The sequence below is a fragment of the Mytilus galloprovincialis genome, chromosome 6 (assembly GCF_965363235.1).
Source record: "Mytilus galloprovincialis chromosome 6, xbMytGall1.hap1.1, whole genome shotgun sequence".
Classification (NCBI taxonomy): Eukaryota; Metazoa; Mollusca; class Bivalvia; order Mytilida; family Mytilidae; genus Mytilus; species Mytilus galloprovincialis.
The window spans coordinates 26,798,167-26,819,233 of NC_134843.1; the positions used below are offsets into that span (position 1 = coordinate 26,798,167).

Here is a 21,067-nt window from a genome sequence, read left to right on the forward strand (position 1 = left end):
GTGAACATATTACAGCTTACACGATATCGTCATTATCATGGTCTGAAATTCCAGGGTTGAGTTCAATATCGTAGCAGCTACGTAGTGCTACGTAGAATTTTACCATTGAACGTGAAGCTATATACTAGTTGCTACATAGATATTGATAGCAGCTACGTAGCCGCTACGATATTGAACTCAACCCTGATTTAACATCTATTTGTCTTGAACGGTTGTTAATATAAATCAAGGCGGCAATAGTTAACCGATGTTCAAATAATTGAAAAGAGACAAATTAGGGTAAAAACAAAACTGAAGAAATGGCATGTACTCCAAAGTAATCCAAACTTGGGGCGTTGACATAGTAAATAACTCGTCATAAATACCAGAATTAAAATTGTCTACGCCAGACGCGCATCATGTAACGACCATTTAACTTAAAATGGGGAGGGTTATGGTTAAAAAATATTTCAAAAACCTAAACCCCCTTTTTTAAAGTTAAATTGTTGCTCCCTTACGTCTACAAAATACTCGACATTGACGCTCGATTTAAAAATTTAAAAAGGCCTAATAAAGTACAAAGTTGGAAAAGATCTATAGTCTTCGAATACATGTCTTAAGTGGGCATCAGAGATATCGACATTTCTAATTCACAATAGAAGATGTGGTATAAGTACCAACGATCGAGACAACTCTCCATGCAAGTAACAATTTGTAAAAGTAAACCATTATAGGTAAAAATGTGATCTTCAACACGGGGCTCACACCGAAAAGCAAGCTTCATCCTTACCTGAAACAGTAGTGTAGCATCACAACATAGAAAGACGCACTGTAAAATATCAATTGAAATGGCTTACTCAATCAAAGGACATAAATATATTAACCCAAACAAGTGCACATACGCTGAACAAATAAATTTGATCTACGACACAATATTAATACAAAATCAAGATAATAAGAGGTGAATTCTGTTTGAGAAGTTTCTGTGTATTAAGGAGTACCTCTTATAGCTGTTAGTGAAATCCATACAGTGTGAACATACACGAGCAAGTCGTATTAACTGGAATATCAAAAAACCAGACGATTGAGCAGAGGTTATGTTACTGCTGATAAATGGGGAGTTGACAGTTGGAAAGTTGCAATCAACACATTTTTCGTCTATTTTTTTTTCTAAAGTCGTCAAACTGTGCCAATATTGAAAAATTACCAAAATATGAAGTTGGGGCCATGAAAACCTATCTTAACTTTAATTTAAGAGAAAACTTACGAACACCCGACGAGAACGTTACCTCCATTTACGGTAGTATTCTTAATTTCTAAGTTCACCGGAATATATGTAATTTCTGGCTGCACTCGTTGAAGTGTGGCTTATTAAATGACATGCGTAAATCATCATCAATATATCTGAAAATGACAAGTTGAATTGTGCAAGATGCTACATAAGTTCCATTTTGTCTTTATGATGGGTCTGTTCAAATTCGGTTTCATATACGAGTACACAAACGAAGCAGCATTTGTCGTGCACAGATAGTACCCATTTGGATTATCGATTGTTTGCTGGAATATCGACAAGCAAATTCAACAAATATGTTGTCGATAAAAAAAGTCTATCATTTTGATGATACCATCTTCGTTTGTTGTGGAAAAAAACAATATTGTTCGAACATCAACATAGTTGCCATGCGCAAACATCCACAACCTCGAGCTTCTTGAAACGTTCAGAAATCTGTATGCTCATTGTGCTTTTGAATGCATGACAGAACAGCTTTGATTCATTCAATTACATTAAGTGTTTAATTTTATTTTCCATCTATTAGTAACCTGAATTTCTTCTTCCATATAATAGGCCTTGCCATGAAACAATTTTAAGCCTTATCATCCACAACTCACCAAGTTGTTTTCCATTTATGGTGCCAATGTCTCCAGTTATAACATGACCAGGTGACTATACTGGTAAGGGGAGGTGCAAACAAGAAAACAGGAGGTTTTGACTTTCCTTACCTGAGGATAAAAGTCCTATTTCAGGTTTAAACTCTTAGAAAAAAATAATTGATATGAGAGGTTTTAGTGTGCTTTTATTTCTATAGTTGGATGTGATATTAGTGTATTTAATCAATTGTCATTAAAAATACATGAAAGTAAGTACAAGATATGTTGCTTGTTGTGTTCCTTGGCGTAGAGTTGATGAATGGACCAATGTTATCCTGTGAGTTTAAATTCCTGATTATCCAACTATTGATACAAATATTGAAATAAGAAGAAAGGGGACAATTAATAAAGGGCTGGTGAGAACATGTTCCCCATTCAGTTGAGCACACATAATTTAGCGAAGCTCTTCAGTTTACAACTGTTTCAAAATCATAGAGGCTCTCTTAATTGGATGTTTAATGGTAATGGTGTGACCATGTCAATGGATCTATGCATGGTATATCAGTATCCTGTTGAGCGAGTATTTGCCAAGTTCTCGTCCTTCGGCACTTAAGGACTTAAGAACTATAAGGACTGTAACGCCCATTTTTTTTCCTTTTCACTGTCCTTAAAGTAGATGTTATACTCTGGGGATTTGTAGTTTATATTTGTTTCCATATTTTCATTATCATTACATCTGACTTTTGTGTTTCTTGCTTGTTTTGCAGCTGATGTTTCGTGCTTTTGAGTTTTCATTTTTTTGTTGGGGCGCTGTAATAATGTCAAGTGAAGTTTCTAGTAGTGAGATAAAACTATTATCAGTTTGATAAGCTGTTGAACCATAACTTACGGAATTGTGGTATGAATGGGTTGACACAACTGAAACAATTCCTCCTTACATATATAGATGTTCCCATCATACTCGACACCCTGTATGTCTTGGTAGTTGATAAAAGAAACCATAGGTCACAAATATCGAATCCTAGAATCCTAGACTCTGTCGTTTAATTAAGGTTACACACAGGTCAGACGTTCTGGATCCGCATTCTGTGGTGGATCCAGAACGTTGTGAAAACGGAAGGGGGGGGGGGGGGGTCCCGCTCCAGTTATGCTTCAGTTATTCCCTTTACAATTCATAAGCAACCAAATTTTCCCTACAAAAGTATACATGGTCAATATGGAAAAAAATATAAAAACCTGAATTCCACCAAGGGCAAACTTTGCTTGGGTGAGTAAGAGTTCGGAAATTTTTTTTCGGCCTGCATGGAGGTCCATGGCTTAAATCTTCATTATTCATTCTATAGCAAAATACCATGTTGGGTACGTCTTTTACAAAATTTGGGTGGAAAATTCTTCGAATCACCACTTCTCGCGAAGTCTGGTGAAATATCACGTACCTGAGCCTTAGTCCCTGAATTTCTAAATGTATCAACGGACAATATACCGAAAAGAATGTAATAAATGTCCAAGTATAGAAGGACTGACTCAGTGTTATGAGTTGGCAATACACTCGGGGACTTGCCAGGTGTGGTCATCGATTAAGTGCCAGCCTAAAAGAAAATAAATGAAAATGACACTGGATTTACAAGGCTTCATTAGGAACGATAAAAAAACAACAAAACTTAAAATCAAAGGATTTTTTATATAAGTATTGCAACACTTGCAGACTGCTTTATGACTAAAACTGGCATATAAATCATAGCCAAATACATTTGAATTATTTGTCTGGTGAAGTTAGAAATTAGTTTCTTGACAATTTCTATCAAGAAAAAAAATAAGAAATGTATTTTACAATTCAGATCAATACCGATCACTGACTACTGAGTTGGTGACACCATTGGGGTCTATAATAGTCAACCAGCAGCGATTTCAATTCAGTGCTATAAAAAATGAAAATGTAAACATATCGGTGTTTGCTTTTCGGTGTGGGCCATTAAGGCTACATGTTGAAGACCGTACACTGACCTATAATGGTTAATTTTATAAATTGTGACTTAGATGGAGAGTTGTCATTGGCAATCATACAACATCTTAATTCCTATATCTATAGTATCCCCCATTTCAATAAGGTCAAATAAAATAGCGGTGTGGTTGCATCTAAAAAAATGTTAAAAGTAGGAAGGTAGGTAGGTAGGGATATTTTCTTTACATTGAGTCTTTGGGCCAGGCAACATTTTGACCTTAAGGCAGCGCTGAATGTAATTTTTTTTGTTTTACTGACTGTATATAGGGTAGCCTGCTATTATTTAGGGCTACAAGTAGGGTTGGTAGGGTAACTGGAATTAAGCACATATACATTTTATTTGGTCTAATTTATTATTTCTAGTATCACCAGCAGATGCCAAATTAGGCAAAATGCAAATTCACAAAGAAAATTACAATAGAATATTTGTTTCAACTTGTATGCCAACTAGAGTACATAAACCTCAGATAACCAGGTCAGGCCGGGGTGGCATCCGTCCGTTCCAACCATATGACCCTTGGGATTATTATACTTACATAATAGTCCCAGATGTCCCCATTCAAAAGCAATGATCGTAAATTAACGAGGTTAACACCCTGGACCCCCTCCCCCTTATGGATCCGCCATTGGACCTCTAAATTTTGTTTTTACCTATCATGAAGGATGGGAATCGAAATTTTGAGGTGAAAAAACTTTCTGAATTAAAATGTTTGTTTATTAATCTAAATTTCAATTTCCAATTCAATTTTCAAGTTGCAAAAACACGAAAAATAAAATCTTTCCTCATTAATATTTGTTCATGTCGACAAAAATATCCTTTTTGTGCCTCCTGTTAACGTCATACGTCAACTGTCTCGTGTTGCATATTTTACGAGTACGGAAAGTGCCGAACAAGATTATTCTGTCGTGTGATTGGTTAAAAATTGTATTCTCGTGATATCACGAAGATTCACGGCCATGTTCTCGCCCGTCATTGTAGATCACCCATTGGAAACCAAATTTGCATTAACATTGTGCTATCGATTAACAAATCGGGTTGAATAATAGTGGAAATAGAACCCTTTAACTAATTTAAATGTGCCCATATATTCTTCATTGAATTTTGATGGAAAAAGACATATGTAATAAGTGAATACTGGACTTAAAAGTGAATATAAACCTTCGTTTATCTTGATTTCCTTGGAATATTTACGAGCGCCATTTGGGAGATGTGACTGACAGGCTACATCAAAGAATATCAGTTTTAATGACTTTTAATCCTTCTAGATCATGAGTGGACGTCCCAGAACAACGTCCTTTGCTGAAGGAAATAAAGCCGGATCGACTGCACCTTACGGCGGAATGAGAACAATAAGTAGGTATCCTCCATCAGTTGCAGTACCGAATTGGGTCATCACACAATCAACATGGCGACCAAGAAATTGCTAATGATTTCCATTTACAGCTACATAAATTTAAGTTTCTGCATTTAACGTGTTACCCATACGATTTCCCTTTCATTCTACACATTGGTTTGAAACCACGTTGTCAACAGCCAAGTCTGAACAACTGCACATCGCATGACTAACTGATATAACATGAAAAAGTGATTCACAATATAAAAATTGCATCCAAGGCACTGACCTACCCCAATAATAACCTATATACATTTTGTACATGTGCTGCAAGATGAAAAGTATTAAAGTAAAAGAATTTGCAGCTTTCAGTGGTGTGCCAAACAATTATTTTATGCTGTAATAAATCAATATAAGACAAGTGTAAAAGATACTATGGGGGCGAATAAACAAGGAGAAAATTATTCACTGACTTGTCAAAATCATTATCCAATCCTTGCTACAAATTATAAAATGAAAAAAATGCCTCCAAAAGATATCATATTTGTTTCCATTTTGACTTAACGTGATTGTCTTGCAAATGGTATTCAGGGCTGACACGGTCCTTCTTGTTGACTGGGGCAATGACATTGTTTTCCTTCCATTGCACTTTCTTTCTGGATCCACAAAAGTGATATACATGTATAATTGCCGGGTTGTTCATCACGGATCACAACCAACAGTTGCTCAGCTCTCATCATCTGGATTTTTTCATTAGAGTTAATTTATCCCAAAAATAACAGGCTTTTCACAAAAAATATCAAGTACATTTAACTCAATTGTTTTACAGCACAATATATATGTTGTTTTATCTAGAACTTAATAAGGGCATGGTAATTTATTTATCAAAAGGGCACTTGCGCGTTGCTTACATGTATGCCAAAAAGGGCACATACATAAACTAGTAAGTTACACATACTCAGTGTTTCTCATTAAAAAAGATATATAAATTTAACAAAGTTAAGCTGGTTCATAATGTAACGGTATATGAATAGTAGACCAAGAGTTGAGCAACATTAATAAAAAAATTGAAACAATGCATATACATATATTGAAATACATGCATTCATCAAGTAGATCTAACCAAAAGTAAGTTAATGCATGTGAATTGTGTAATTTTTCTTTTCCGGATCATTAATCTTCTGTCATGAGTCTGAAGTCATTATTGTATGAATCTGATTTTCATAACTGGTCCGCTTTCCAACTTCAATCCCTAATACGTTCAAATATTTCAATGGTGGCCAAAGAAAATTTACAAAAATGAATGATGTTTGGCACACAATTTGGAAAGGAATGTGACTATTTTAATGCAATAAATGGATTACAAATTTACTTCAGGCAACTTTCAACATGTTCTAATGAAGTAACACACATTCTGACAAAAGTAAAGAATGATTTGATGTATACTGTTGAGTCTCACAGAAGTAATAAATGTTGTCTTCATAAAATAACATGCAACCAACTTAGGTCAATGCTTGTCACCCTTAGATCAGCAAACAAACCCAAAACGCAACCCAATCTCTATCCAGATGACACTAAAGGGCACATGGTGTCAAATTTTTCTGAAGAAAAGGGCATTGCGTCAGAAAAAAGTGCAAGGCTCACTAGTGTACTATATATATATAATAAATTATTTATACAATAAATTTCAAATGTGCCATGAGTCCTGAAACACATATACATGAGCCCCCTTTATCTAGGTAACATTCTTACCAATCAAAATAAAGAATAATGAGAATAATTTCTTCTAAGTAGTAAGCGAACTGTGAACCTTGTGGTAAATTGTAATTATCAATAAAATTCACTTTCATGAATGGTGATTTTTCATTTATATTAAGTAAAGTAATTGAAACATTTGACACATGCGAAAGCATTGACTTTCTAGACTGGTAATAACAATAGACAATACAATAAAAGAGGGGCAAAAGACACCATTAGAAAATTCAAACTCAGATTGAAAATAAACTGACACAACACTATGGCTAAAACAGAAAAAGACAAACAGACAAATAATAATTTAGTACACAAAACAAAACACAGAAAACTAAAGACTAATCAACATGAACCCCACCATAAACTGGTGGTGACCTCAGGTGCTCCAATGGATAAACAGATCCTGCTCAACATGTGGCACCAGTCATATTGCTCATTTTATTTCAAACCCTGTAAATAGTCTTAATTGATAGGTCACTTTCGTGAAAATGGAACAGGATTGCAGTTTCCTCATAAGGAACATATCGAATATCATCTGTGAAAAGGATATTCCAGAACGATCAACCAAATCGTGATGGCATCCTTAAAATTTCTGGAGGGATGATTTAAACTTCATCATTTGGAACTCTTTGTTTGATATCTTCCTAGTCACTGTAACAGCAACCCTCTATCAAGGAAATCATGATAGGAAAAACAAGCCTGGGAATATCGTATCAATTGGAAGATATATACTCCGTATAAAGCAGGCACTGCTGGAATGTTGCTACATAAAGTTTACAATTGCAAGTTGAACTCATGTCTTTTGTCATTTGAGTTTTGTTTTCTACTGGCCAGCTGCTATGTTCTCTTACTACTAGAACTACCAGTCTGCACGGTTAGCCACTAGTCTGATGCCCCAGACAGGTAAAATTTCATTCGGACTAGTAAGTTTTTGCAAAACTTTGTTTGGCCAAATAAAAAAATGTCAGAATATTGGTCTTCGGACTAGTAGTTGAAAAAGTTTTTTGTGCAGACTGTAACTACATTAACAGAGCTGAGCTTAAAGATGGCAGAGCTCACGCCTTTCTGACTCTAAATATTGACAACATTCAATAATTCATGTATAAACTTTCTAAATCCAAAATGAAAAAAAAATCATTTTTTGGGAAGAAGTTATTCCATTTTCCATGAATTTGTGCTATTTTAAGGAAAAAGACTCAGTTAAGAAAATAAATACTTTCAAAAGAATACTTCTATGGGGACTGGTTTCCAATTTGACGGGTTGTCCCCAACCTGTTTTAGATGCTACAGCCAAGTCATTTATAAATATCAAAATGGTAGAATGTAGTACAGGATGAGAAAAATGTAACTGTTTTACTTAAAATGACAATTTATGACATAAAATGAGGCTACTGTCATGACTGTTAAGATATTCTTTGTCATGAAATTAATTGAACTGAACATTACAAAATAAGAACTTAAATTCATTGTACATGTAAGATACTGTTGGCCAGATACATATGTAAATTTATCTTTGTAAAAACCAAATATTATAGTGCAGCATGCCAACAAGCACTTCTCCTTGAGATTTTGAAGGATGAGTCCTGTAACTATGCCAGTTCACTGACATTTATGGTACATATAAATATAAAATAGAGAATGGAAAATAGGAATGTGTCAAAGAGACAACAAACTGACCAAAGCAGAAAACATCAAAAGCCCACCATGTTTATAAATCCAACAGAAAAAATTCTGATTATTATAACTACAAAAGTACATAGACTATCAAAAAGATTTTTTTATGCAACTGTCAATTCAAATTAATCTCATATTGTATGAGATTCAAAATGTCTTCTACATGTACATGTATGCAACTAAAATATATGGTAGAAAATTAAGAATACTAAACATGACAATTGCAAATGGACAGAATCAACTGGTATACATGTATGTTTGTTCCTTATATTCATAGTGAAATTAGAATATGCATGAATATATTCAAAAGTAATATATACATGTATATCTTTATTCTGCTGAAGAATATTACTGAATATATGAAGAAAAAAAGTTGTACCACAACAGGACAAAAGTATACAAATGAGAAAGCATATTGTTATGTTGGTCGAGGAACTTTAAACATCTGTAGACAAATGTAAAAAGTTTTCCCAATCAGATTTATAAATTGCTTTTTCGACTTAATTGGTAAAACTATACATGCTATAGGTTAACATTTGATTTTTTTTTCTTGATTTGTTATACATTATAATATATGATTATATAATTAATATTAAAGGTAAACAATTATTTACATCAAATGAAAATGACAAAACAGACATTTTGTCATTGTTCATTACACAATATTGTTTCTTTTACATGTATGTACCAGGGTTCTCGCTAAGGATTTCTGAAGGCGAGTCCAGGGACTCATCATTTTTAGGTATGATGAGTCCAACAGCAAGAAGAAAATATTTTATTGCAATATAAAGTAATATTTTAGTCTCCATTTCCTATCAGAGCAATGAAATGAAATCAAATTCAGATCACTTTTAAACTTTTGCTATAAAATGATGATATTTGTGTTTAACTGTGTTCAGTTTATACAAAATATTTCAATCTTGATGCATCTGTGGACTCACCAGTTTTGAAAATGGTGAGTCCAGACAGATTTTGATGAGTCCAGGACTCATGGACTCGCCTTAGTGAGAACCCTGATGTACATCACTAATTGATAAGTAATTAGGAAGATTATAACATAGATTAGTTTATATTTCATTAATTAGTCTTTCATCTTTAGAAATGTTGATGACCTATTTCCCTAGGGTGTTTATTTATAAGAGATATGATTGTAAAGCAATTACAATTTCAAATTCACTTAAGGTGGTACCCAACACCTTGACTAAAATTAATTTGGCTCGTTTAATTTTCATAAAATTTTGACAAAGTATTTACTTTAACCCTTTGACAAAATATAAAAATTTCAAAAAATTTGAACCAACCATTTTATCAGAAAAATTACACTGGTTACATAGCAGTTTGACAAAGACTAGTTTTGATCAATGAGAAGCTTTTATATTCCCTAAACAACACAACGTGAATAAAACGTTTAGCTGATATTACAGAGTTATCTCCCTGTAGTGTTAGGTACCACCTTAACATGTACATCATGAAGTTTTTTCAAACCTTGGATTGATTCAAACAAAACTGGGAAATAAATTAGACAGAAAAATGTGCAATTGACAAAACTTATTTGTATTCCAGCTGTAGAATTTAAAAAGAAAATGAAAAATTGAATTATTTTATCCTTTAAGGACTCTCATTGCTTTTCTTTTCCAAATGTAAATATTTATTATTAAAACTATGAAACTACAATATTTCTTTACTTTTAAGTGTAAAACAAGCCCAGTATTACCCATTTCTGCAAGTACATGTATTTCCCAACTCAAAAAGAAATCTGTGTTATCCCACCTTTTGCTAATCCTGTTGTCCAATGGAGGTTATTAAGTTACATATATATATATATAGATATATTGATATGTACATAAAACCTCCTTTCATTCATAAGTAGGGGTCTCATACGACCTGAGACAGACAAGGGTCCATGTCATACATGTATAGCAGTACTTATTTACACTGGGTATTCATGCCTGCTGAATATAAGGGGTATGGTCCATAGGGGTATATGTTGTTTTTCTAAAACACAAATTGACAACGTTAACAATACTTTCATTCCTATTTCAGGTAAAGACGGTAGTAAAGTGACAACTGTTTTAGCCACTGCTGGAACAGGATCAGATAGAACACAAGAAGTGTCATATACTGATGCAAAAGTTATAGGAAATGGTTCTTTTGGGGTAGTTTATCAAGCCAAGCTAGTCGAAACCAATGAACTTGTTGCTATCAAAAAAGTCTTACAAGACAAAAGATTCAAGGTCAGTATTAATCATATGAATTTCATAGAATTGAAAGGGAGATTAATCTGTTTTTTTTACCGAAACAAATGTATTCCACTGTTAAAACGTCTGTATAGTGTTTTGTAAAGGTATTGCAAACATTTGTACGAACAAAATGTACATTTATATATACAGTCTATAAAATCATTTGTATGAACAAAATGTACATTTATATATTTACAGTCTATAAAATCGGTCTAAATATGTTTTTTCTGACAGAACTCAGGTTATTTTGTTGGTTGTACAAGGTGCTTGCTGGTCCATATGTTTCAGTGCAAATGCCTTTCAACAAATGATCTTTAAATTAATTGTTGCTTTTGATGAAAAAATTAAGGCTGTGGTTATATATTTAATGTTTTGTTTTAACATGTTTAAAGGAGAAACGGAAAGAACAAGGGGAAACCAAAATTTTTGCTTTTTGAGATTTTGTTCATCTATTCAAATTGTTTTCCAGATTAATTTTGTGGTTTCTGTTTGCAGCAAATCATGGACTAGGGGATTATTTTGGTCCCTAAGGGTAATTAGAAACCCCTTTGGAGAATTTATTGATACTTCTTTAAACTATACCAGCTAACATGACTAAAGCCCTGGGTGCACCTCTTTTTAACCAATTTAGTATTGTGCTTTCCCTAGGAAATCATAGATGTTGTCATTGCTTTATATCATATTTATGTGAGGACCTGCAGCTCATTCTGTAAGCTTTCCTTGCAGTTTGTCTCATATATTCAATGTCAGATATGTCATTGTCATGTTAATAATGTACTGTTTTATTTATATTTTTAGAACAGAGAATTGCAAATAATGAGGAAACTTGAACATTCAAATATTGTGAAATTAAAATATTTCTTCTACTCAGCCGGAGAAAAGGTAATTATTATTCCTTTGTCTAGATATCAAGTGTCAAAATATAAGATATGTATGTACATTTGTACGTTGTATATTAACTATTTATTTTATCTGTAATTCTTTTTGTTTGTTAATTGACATGTAGCTCCCCTGAAACTAATTGATATCAAAATGATTGGTTGTCCAGGTGTAGTTATATTATTTTATTTTTTTAACAGAAAGTTTGTTACATAATAATGCTGTAATACAGTTATGTAACATGTACATCTATTCAGAATATTCATGGCTGAAATTAAAAATATCATTTTCATAAATGATGGCTTTTCCAATAGACAATTTACATGTATAGAATATCAAAATTATGGAAAAATAATCTTAAGTCCATGGTCTTCCTGTTGAAACAAGCATCTAAAAATAGAAGAACTTTTTGCTTTAAAAAAGTATACAAATTTCTTATCTGAAAAGTATGAGTGAGAATAAATGACCAACTGTATGATACTTATACATATATACACATGTAAATATGAAATAAGAGTTACAAAAAATAAAACCAAAAAAACGCTGGTGTCTATGAAATGTATATGTAGACAAAATCAAGAGAGTTATTTAATGATGTGGAAAATTTTATTAGTAGACATAGTATGATAGTAAACATTCTTTTAAAGCTTAAACCATAACAAAGACAATATGACAGAGTTGTAATAGTTATTGATAAGTAAACTTCATCATTTTGTTTAGTGTGTGCTATTAGAATTGCATTTAAACAGTTTTGCAAAAAAAGGGAAATTGATTTTGACATCAGCGCTTACACATGGATGAGGATAAGTAAAAAATGATGTAACTGTATACATTATTACATAACAATTAAAAATCAGCATGAAAAATTCATATGCGATATTGGACAATCAATAAAAGCATTTCAAACAATCAGGAATCATATTTACTTATTAATTTACTTGCATCCAACATTCACAGATATCCCTGATTACCACATAGAATAAATCAGTTGACTATACAACTTATCATTTTTTCCTGTGTTTACTTCATTTCTTATTAATCATATTTAATGTACCTATATGTTGTTTTATTTTATAGAAAGACGAAGTGTTCCTAAATTTAGTCCTAGAATATGTTCCTGAGACTGTTTACAGAGTAGCTCGACACTATAGTAAATCCAAGCAGACAATTCCTGTTTTATATATCAAGGTAAGATGTTACAGAAAATACAGTATGTTTTTTTTGTTACAGGAAAAAACTATACACAGAAACCTTGCAACCATATGATTGTCAACATCCATATCAGCATTACGTTTTGTTTTAGTTCATTTATATTCTATTACATGGCACAAGAACATCTTGTTTAAATGGCCCATGCAAACAATGTCATCATTTTAAGACATTTTGCTGTTGTTGTCTTGTCTACTAGGTAGACCATAAAATCTGAGCATTCAAAAAAATCTCATCCTCTGATACCAGATTTTTTTAAAACCAGACCTGTCAAAAAATCATTCCTAGCATACAACTTGGCCACTGCTACAGTTAAATACAACATATGTGTAAAATAGACAATATGGAAGTTTTTTAAAACAGTTTTTGGGGAAAGACGGCTTCAAGCCGTCAATCCCCTATGGGGTTGACCAGAGTGACATTCCCTCACGTCATTCATTTTGTTTGTATAGTGTGGAAAACCCCCCAACAAATCTTACTGAGATTGGTGAGAAGGAGACACACAAATGAATAGATTGAGTTTAAACACTTTTTTACACATTTCCCTACTGTTTCTGGCGAAATTATCGTATCTTGAGCTCTCCTTTACACTATTTACGTTTCTTTTACAATCCGGAAAAGTCAGTATGACGAGATATTCTAAATATATCCAACCTACATTATATTTAAAAGTGACGTCATTGTTGGAATGCCACACTACGCAGAAGCAGGGATATCCATAATCCTTCACTGGCTATTTAAATCATTCTCAGAGATGGTGCACTAATTTAAAATTGCTATTTGTTAAATTTAAACATAATTATGTTTGCTGTTGATGATTCAAACAGGCAATACTTTAATTTGTAGGTCAACAACTTTCAAAATAAACAAAGATCGTGGGGATACATGAGATTGGGGAAAGAAACGAATTTATTCATTGTTTCTGTATAATTCTGTTTTGAGAATCTTCCTCCAATTCAGGAGCACCTCAGTTGATGAGTAATTATCCACTAAAATGAAAGTTAATGTATCTGAACACTTAAAATGTAGCATTTAGTATATGATTAGTAGTCTTCCATTAAAACTAAATTTTTTGTACCAACATAATCATTGTAATGGTAAAAAAAAAATTAAATTAAAAATGTTGCATTTTGTAGTTTTAATAAACCTATATATTCATGAAATTTACAAATATTTCAAAATGAAGGATTATATTGTTTTTTATTAGGACCTGTATCCCTGTGATGAGAGTTGTAACTGGGAACTTTATCAATAGACATTTAAAACTGAATAGATTTTTCAGTCCTAACTTTCTTAAGAAAATTTAGAAATCTTACAGTACTGGCTCAAAAAATGGAAAATGACCATAGCCTGCAGTTCAGTGGTACAAATTTAAGATTTCAAAAAATAGTGCAGTTGTTTTTAAATGACAGAATTCAGTTGAATTTTAGATAATTTACTATCAACTTTAATTGAATGTTTAGATTTAGAAGATGCAGATCTCTTCCATGGTCCAAATTGAATCCTAAACTAAAGAAACGAAATTACATTAAACAACAATTGATTTCAATATTGTCAACCTTTCTACATGTTCTAGCTGTTCTTTTTTCATTCTTTATATGAAGACTATTAAAAGATACCCCCCCCCCCCCCAAAAAAAAAAATTAATTAAAACAAGGGCCTTCTTTCCCCTCAGAGCTATTCAGCTCTTTGATTGTAATTAATTTTTTTAAAGATATTTTTTGCAGATAGACATAAATACATATATGTTAAAAGTTATGGTATACTAAATATTTTTGTTTCAATTGCAGTTGTACATGTACCAGTTATTTCGAAGTTTAGCATATATTCATTCACAAGGAGTTTGTCATAGAGATATAAAACCGCAGAATTTATTATTAGACCCGGAAACAGGTGTACTCAAGTTGTGTGACTTTGGCAGGTAAGATAGATTGATAAAAAAATTGTATTCATGCAACAAAACCTTGTATGGCTAGCTTTATAGTTATTAGTTTTCAAAGTTCTTTTGAGATCATCAAAAATATTGTATATTGAACACATAATAATTAGCAAGTTATATAGTTATAAAAAGATGTGGTATGAGTCTGGGTGCCAATAAGACAAATATCCATCCAAGTCACAATTAGTAAAAAGTAAACCATTATAGGTTAACACGGAGCCTTGGCTCACACCAAACAGATATAAAGGGCCCCAAAAATGACAAGTGTAAAACTATTCTAACAGGAAAACCAATAGTCTAATCTTATATAAAAAATAAGAAACACTTGTGTACCACATCAACAAAAGACAATCACTGAACAACAGATGCCTTACCTAGGACAAGTGCAAACATAAGTCGGTTGAAATGTTTTAATAGGTGCCAACCTCCACCCTAACCAGATGTAGTGATAAAACGTTAAAATATAGAAAGGCATGCTTATAACATATCAATTGAAATGACTTAACTTCTTATCTACCACAGGCGATCATACAGTTCACTACTACACACAGCTTATTAGTTAGCTACTGCAGCTGATTTGTAGGTTAACTACCAGAGATATTTTGCAGTGTGATAATTTTTACGGCGGTGCAATTAAATATGAAATTATTAAGCAATTACTGTATAGAAATAAAAAATAAAAAATGCATTTAATTCACAATTGTTTGAATTTTTATATTTCTGATTTTGATCCAATTATGTACACTAATTAAGTCAATAAACTATGTTGAAAAACAAATTATTTGTCCAAACTCGTTATCCAACTCCGGTTCCTCGCTTATTATTTCCGATTAACTGATATCACTGCCGATACTTTTAACTTCACTTTCGTCTATAGCAGACTGCTTAAAACCCTCAAACTCTTCATCTTCTCCCTCCAATTCGAAGAATGAAGCCCATTTAACGGCCATTGTTTCAATCGCATTTCGCAAACAAAAACACGTGTTAAAAACAATGTATTTTAATGTAAACATATTACCTTTCAATGGAAAGGAATATACGAGTTGAAAGCTTATTCATTTGTAAAACTGAATTTGATTGGTTCATTTCGGGATTCCCCCTAGGTATTGTCCAATCTAAAGAGTTTTAACAGTGGTATATTTTACGGGAATATCCGTCAACACGACTGCGCATGCATTGTTTACAGCGGATAGATCAGTCACTGCGAATACACAGGTGATCTGGCAAGCGGATTTATCAGTCACTACGAACTAAACGGTGTTAATTACCGCGTATATATCCGTCAGTGGTAGATAAAGAGTTAACTAAATCAAAAACAAAACACATATTAACAAAAACAAGTAAACATACACTGAATGAATAAATTGGATCTACGTGTATGACACATATCAATTGATATGGCTTAAAACTCAATCAAAAACATATATTAGCAAAAACAAGTAAACATACACTGAACAAATCAATTGGATCTATGACAATATAAATTCTACATAAATAAGAAAGTTTGTAATGTGTGTTGTATCATCATTTTAAATTTGGAGTTATCTTCCTTTGTCTTAAATTAAAGTTGAACCATGATCTATTCTTAAAATTGCTTCACAGTGCTTTGATGAGAACAATTCAATATTTAATTTATAGTTGTCAATGCAAGATGAACCGATTTTTTTTATCAGTGCCTACAAGTTATAAGCTGGCTTTTATATTTTCTTTTGAGAAAATAAAGATTCAGTGGTTTAGGCTGAACTGTTTATTGTTATGATGTTAAATTATATAATAGTAAGTATAATTGTGTTTTTGTCAATAAACTTCTATCTGTCAAAAGGACAAACTTTAACATGTTAGATTTGTGTTTATAAAATGTCCATGTCTTCATTTCAGTGCCAAGGTTTTAGTAAGGGGAGAACCCAACGTTTCATACATTTGTTCAAGATATTACAGAGCTCCAGAGCTAATATTTGGTGCTACAGACTATACATGTCAAATAGGTATTTAACCTTTCATAACTAACTACATGCAGCAATATCATGAAATTTTAAATATTAAAATGATTTTGGTCATTTTCAAAAGCTTGTCATTGGGAAGGTTAAAAACATTTTCAATGATAATGCTATTTTGTCACAGTTTTCAAATTCTGTAGGATTTTACCATCCTTGTGATACATTGTGCTAGTACCATAAAAATAGTGTCATACTCACAGTGAACAACTGATGTACCCTATTTTTGACATTATGTCTGCTTGTTTTGTTCACTTTGTTCAATTGTTGTCAATATCATGGAATTTTATATGACTGTCATGAAGTGAGAGTTTAAGCTAGCTGTAAAACCAAGTTGAACTCTCTATTTATCTAAAAAAAAGAAATGCCTTCTTCAATTCAGGAATATGAGATTTGTTTTCTAATTGTTTGATGTGTTTGACCTGTTGGACTTTCTATTTTGAATTTTCCTGCAGTATTTTTGTTATTTTACTATTTTAGTGGTTAACAGGAAGAAGTATTCATTGATTTATATAAACAGTGAAATATTGATTTTTACATAATTTTGAATTTAAGTTTAGGCATTTAAATGTCAAGTTATGGATCAATTGAATGTCAAATTTTACGTCTGAATATGGAGGTGTAAATAAACACAAGCCCATCAAATTCCAAAGTTTCATCTCCAAAGTAACTATTTTCACACTTATCATTCTTTTGAGTATTGCTGATGTAGCATAATTTGCTGGTAACCTTAATCTCATTACAAGTCAGAAATATATCTTGAATCTTTTCATGACAAAATAGTATTATCTAAATATCAAAATTACCCATTTTGGAAATTCTGACAGTAGGTTGGTTTATTTCTGAATATTTATTTCAGTCAATTTAACTAAAGATGTTTTTATTGCAAATATGACCATTTTGGAACTGTAGACTGTTTGATACATTATATGTTTTACATCAATTAAAGTTATACTACTGATTTACTTTGATTTGTAGATGCTAGTTTCATCTTTTCAGATTTAAGAAATTCTATTGATACACAAGACAGCTGACTTTGATTTTGCCAATTTGAGTTACGTTTTATGAGACAGAAACTATATAAACAAATGTAGAATTGATATGGTTGAAGCTTTCCTATTAAAATCAAACTGCAATGAATTATTATCTAAATCTACAGAACTTCAAAATATTTTGTTCCCAACATTTCCCACTGATTCAGACTTGTTTGGTTTGAATTCTTAAATTTTCTTTTTACTTATTTAATGTATATGACCATGATGACTATGGTTGCAATGTTTGAATTATTCTGTCCTTATCTTCAGATGTGTGGTCTGCAGGGTGTGTACTGGCCGAATTACTTCTAGGCCAGCCTATATTTCCTGGGGACAGTGGTGTTGATCAACTGGTAGAAATAATAAAAGTCCTAGGCACCCCAAACAGAGACCAAATAAAAGAAATGAATCCTAATTACACGGAATTTAAATTTCCACAGATAAAAACACATCCGTGGAACAAGGTTTGATATTAAAAAATATTATTATACATCATACGAGTGAACTATTATGTGATTCTGTGTCAAAACATAGGTAAAGTTTGACCTCAAGTATTTGTTAATTTTACAGATAAAAATGTCTTTGCCTTTATAGCTATTTGATTGTCATTTTGCGTTTGAAGGAATAAACATAGGCAAAAAACCCCAATTTTGAAACTGACTAAAAGCATAAAAAAACACAAAGATAACTTTTAACCGACAGTGAAAAGCTAAAGCAAACTTGGACAAAAGATATAATGTAACCATCAGTGAGATGGCAATTCAGTGATACAAGAAATTTAAAAGACATCTTGATGTCAACATATTTTTTCAACTTTTGGAAAAGTGTCCAAACAATTTGACAAAAAAAGTGACTATCAATGAGATGCAATCAACACAAAGTGTCATAAACTGCAAAATCAGTATGAAACAAAAAAGACCACTAATCATCTTTTTAATGTCAATTATTGTGAGAATAAAACAAGATGGACAGAAAAGAAAATACAATAAAAAATTAAAAGAAAAGCAATTCAAATTTGTAAACAGGAACAGAAGTTATAAAAACAACATAAAAAGGTCATGCTGTTCTTGTAGTAGATTTTGTAAATCTATTTACTACACAAAATATATCAATAAAGACAGAACTACAATTTCACATTTTATAGCATTTTCACAATTTACATGTGATGTCTTCAGATTTCCTCTGAAGACATCACACATTATAATATGAGGACACTCTTTAATAGTAGTTTGAATATCCCTTAAAAAAAAAAACTTATTTACAACACTTGCCATTGCAAATTATCTTGTTGACTGAGGCTGTCATTTTATAAAATTATGTAAATATGTGACATGGCCTGTTTACTGTACCTTGGCAACAGTAACTTAAGATAATGAAGAAACTCCCGCTATCTGGATGTTACATTTTTGTGCACTTTTACCTTTGAATATACAATGTATTATGGGAAAGAAATTATCTTGAAGTATTATATATTAAAAGAACTCATTTGTATTGTAGGTTTTTAGACCAAGAACACCACAAGAGGCTATACAGGTTGTCAGTCGGTTATTAGAATATATTCCGTCAGCTAGAATATCTCCTCTTGAAGCATGTGCTCATTGTTTTTTTGACGAATTGAGAGAACCATCTACAAGGTTACCCAATGGTAGAGAATTGCCACCCTTATTTAATTTCACCCCTCAAGGTAAGTACATACATGACATAAATTCACATCTTTATTTTTATTTTCTAAGTTTTTCATGTCATGTTAAAAATGGAATTGAAAAAAATCTTTACTTCTGGACTTGCATTAGAATTATCCAATATGTGGAGATCCAGTTAAATTGGATGGTTTAGAACTTAGTTTCTTTTAAATAACAAGAAACCAACAGCTTGAAGAACTGTAACTTTTAAATCATTATAAGTCATAGTTGGGCACTTTTGATACATTAGGTGTTAATTTTATCTTTTCATCAATCCTCTTTTTGTTTCCCTTGACATAATTTAGTGTTCATCATTAGTGTCCAGTGGCTATATTCTGGAGTATAACTTCTATGCAAACTGATATGGGTTTTCTTTTTGTTAAGACTTTGTACCCCATATGAACAAGGCTATTGCAATCACCTTGTCCATTTATTCATACACCTAATAAATACTTTTGTCACACATTTCTTATCAACTGAATGACTATTTAGGACTAACAGCTTGTAAGTGATGAGTGATCACATCTGTCAGACTCCATCAGGGTATTATTTGCAAGCTAACATTTGCATTCTTGTGAAACTTTGTGTGTACCTGGTGAACATGGTGAACTTAATGATGAAATGCTTTTCCTGCAAATACATAATCTTTACTATGATTTTTAAGCAGTACAGTAGCAATATACCTTATAATTCAAAAATGTTTATAGATAAGAATAGTATTATTTATAATTACTAGTGGAATGAAAAATTAAATTAACCTGTTACTTATATTTCAGAATTATCAATACAGCCTAATCTCAACCCTAAACTTATACCTCCACACATTCGTGCCATTGTAAATGACGGGCCACAAAGCTCATCTCAGGACACTACAACCAACCCAGACGCCCAGGGTACAACAGCCACTGGAGGCACAGCTTAGAGATATAGTACAATTTTAGTGAATCTACAGCAGGGATGTCACCAATGAATAGTTTTACAATGATGTGATATGATAAAATTCGTTGATTGGAGATTGGCATGTTTTAATTTTGATCATCCTCTTACTGCAAGTAAAACATTGGGATGATGATGATGATGATGATAAATTGTTGACGGATATTGTTGAAGCTTGTGATTATAGAAAACAATTTTTATCTGAAATAATCAATGGCATTTTTATCCACGATTTTATTAGTTATATTCATACAGAGTATGAAATTTTTAATAATGATTGTTCAGCGGATGCCAAATAGACTCCAATCATACTGCCGAACATTTGTTTGACGGACAGAGTTTGCATGAGTGTGTAAATGAATGAATGAATTGTTGTGAATGTTACTTGTTATAGCAGTACAGAATACCAGTATACAAAAGAAAGCATTGTAGACATTACCTTTTTTCAGGCTGACTACAATGCTTACTTTCCAAGGTTAGAAAGCATTTTTAGTAAAGTGCTTTCTTGCCTATAAGTTATGATGATAGTCCACTAACTTCGATG

At 32.2% G+C, this 21,067-nt stretch overlaps 1 protein-coding gene across 1 annotated transcript; it reads left to right on the top strand.

The window, feature by feature from the left end:
* The first annotated feature begins 4,741 nt into the window (after positions 1 to 4,741).
* LOC143079276 (glycogen synthase kinase-3 beta-like) lies at positions 4,742 to 20,648 on the top strand. The gene is made up of 9 exons (XM_076254520.1): positions 4,742 to 5,204; positions 10,654 to 10,844; positions 11,649 to 11,732; positions 12,807 to 12,917; positions 14,729 to 14,859; positions 16,756 to 16,862; positions 18,176 to 18,369; positions 19,403 to 19,589; positions 20,364 to 20,648. The coding sequence occupies exons 1-9, from the start codon at positions 5,120 to 5,122 to the stop codon at positions 20,507 to 20,509; spliced, it is 1,236 nt and encodes a 411-aa protein (XP_076110635.1). The 5' UTR covers positions 4,742 to 5,119; the 3' UTR covers positions 20,510 to 20,648.
* Positions 20,649 to 21,067: the final 419 nt, after the last annotated feature.

Excerpts from the sequence above, each read along its gene's own strand:
- LOC143079276 (XM_076254520.1), top strand. The coding sequence starts at position 5,120 with ATGAGTGGACGTCCCAGAACAACGTCCTTTGCTGAAGGAAATAAAGCC. Across the intron at positions 10,845-11,648 it reads TACAAGACAAAAGATTCAAG|AACAGAGAATTGCAAATAAT; the intron begins GTCAGTATTAAT and ends TTATATTTTTAG. Across the intron at positions 12,918-14,728 it reads TTCCTGTTTTATATATCAAG|TTGTACATGTACCAGTTATT; the intron begins GTAAGATGTTAC and ends TTTCAATTGCAG.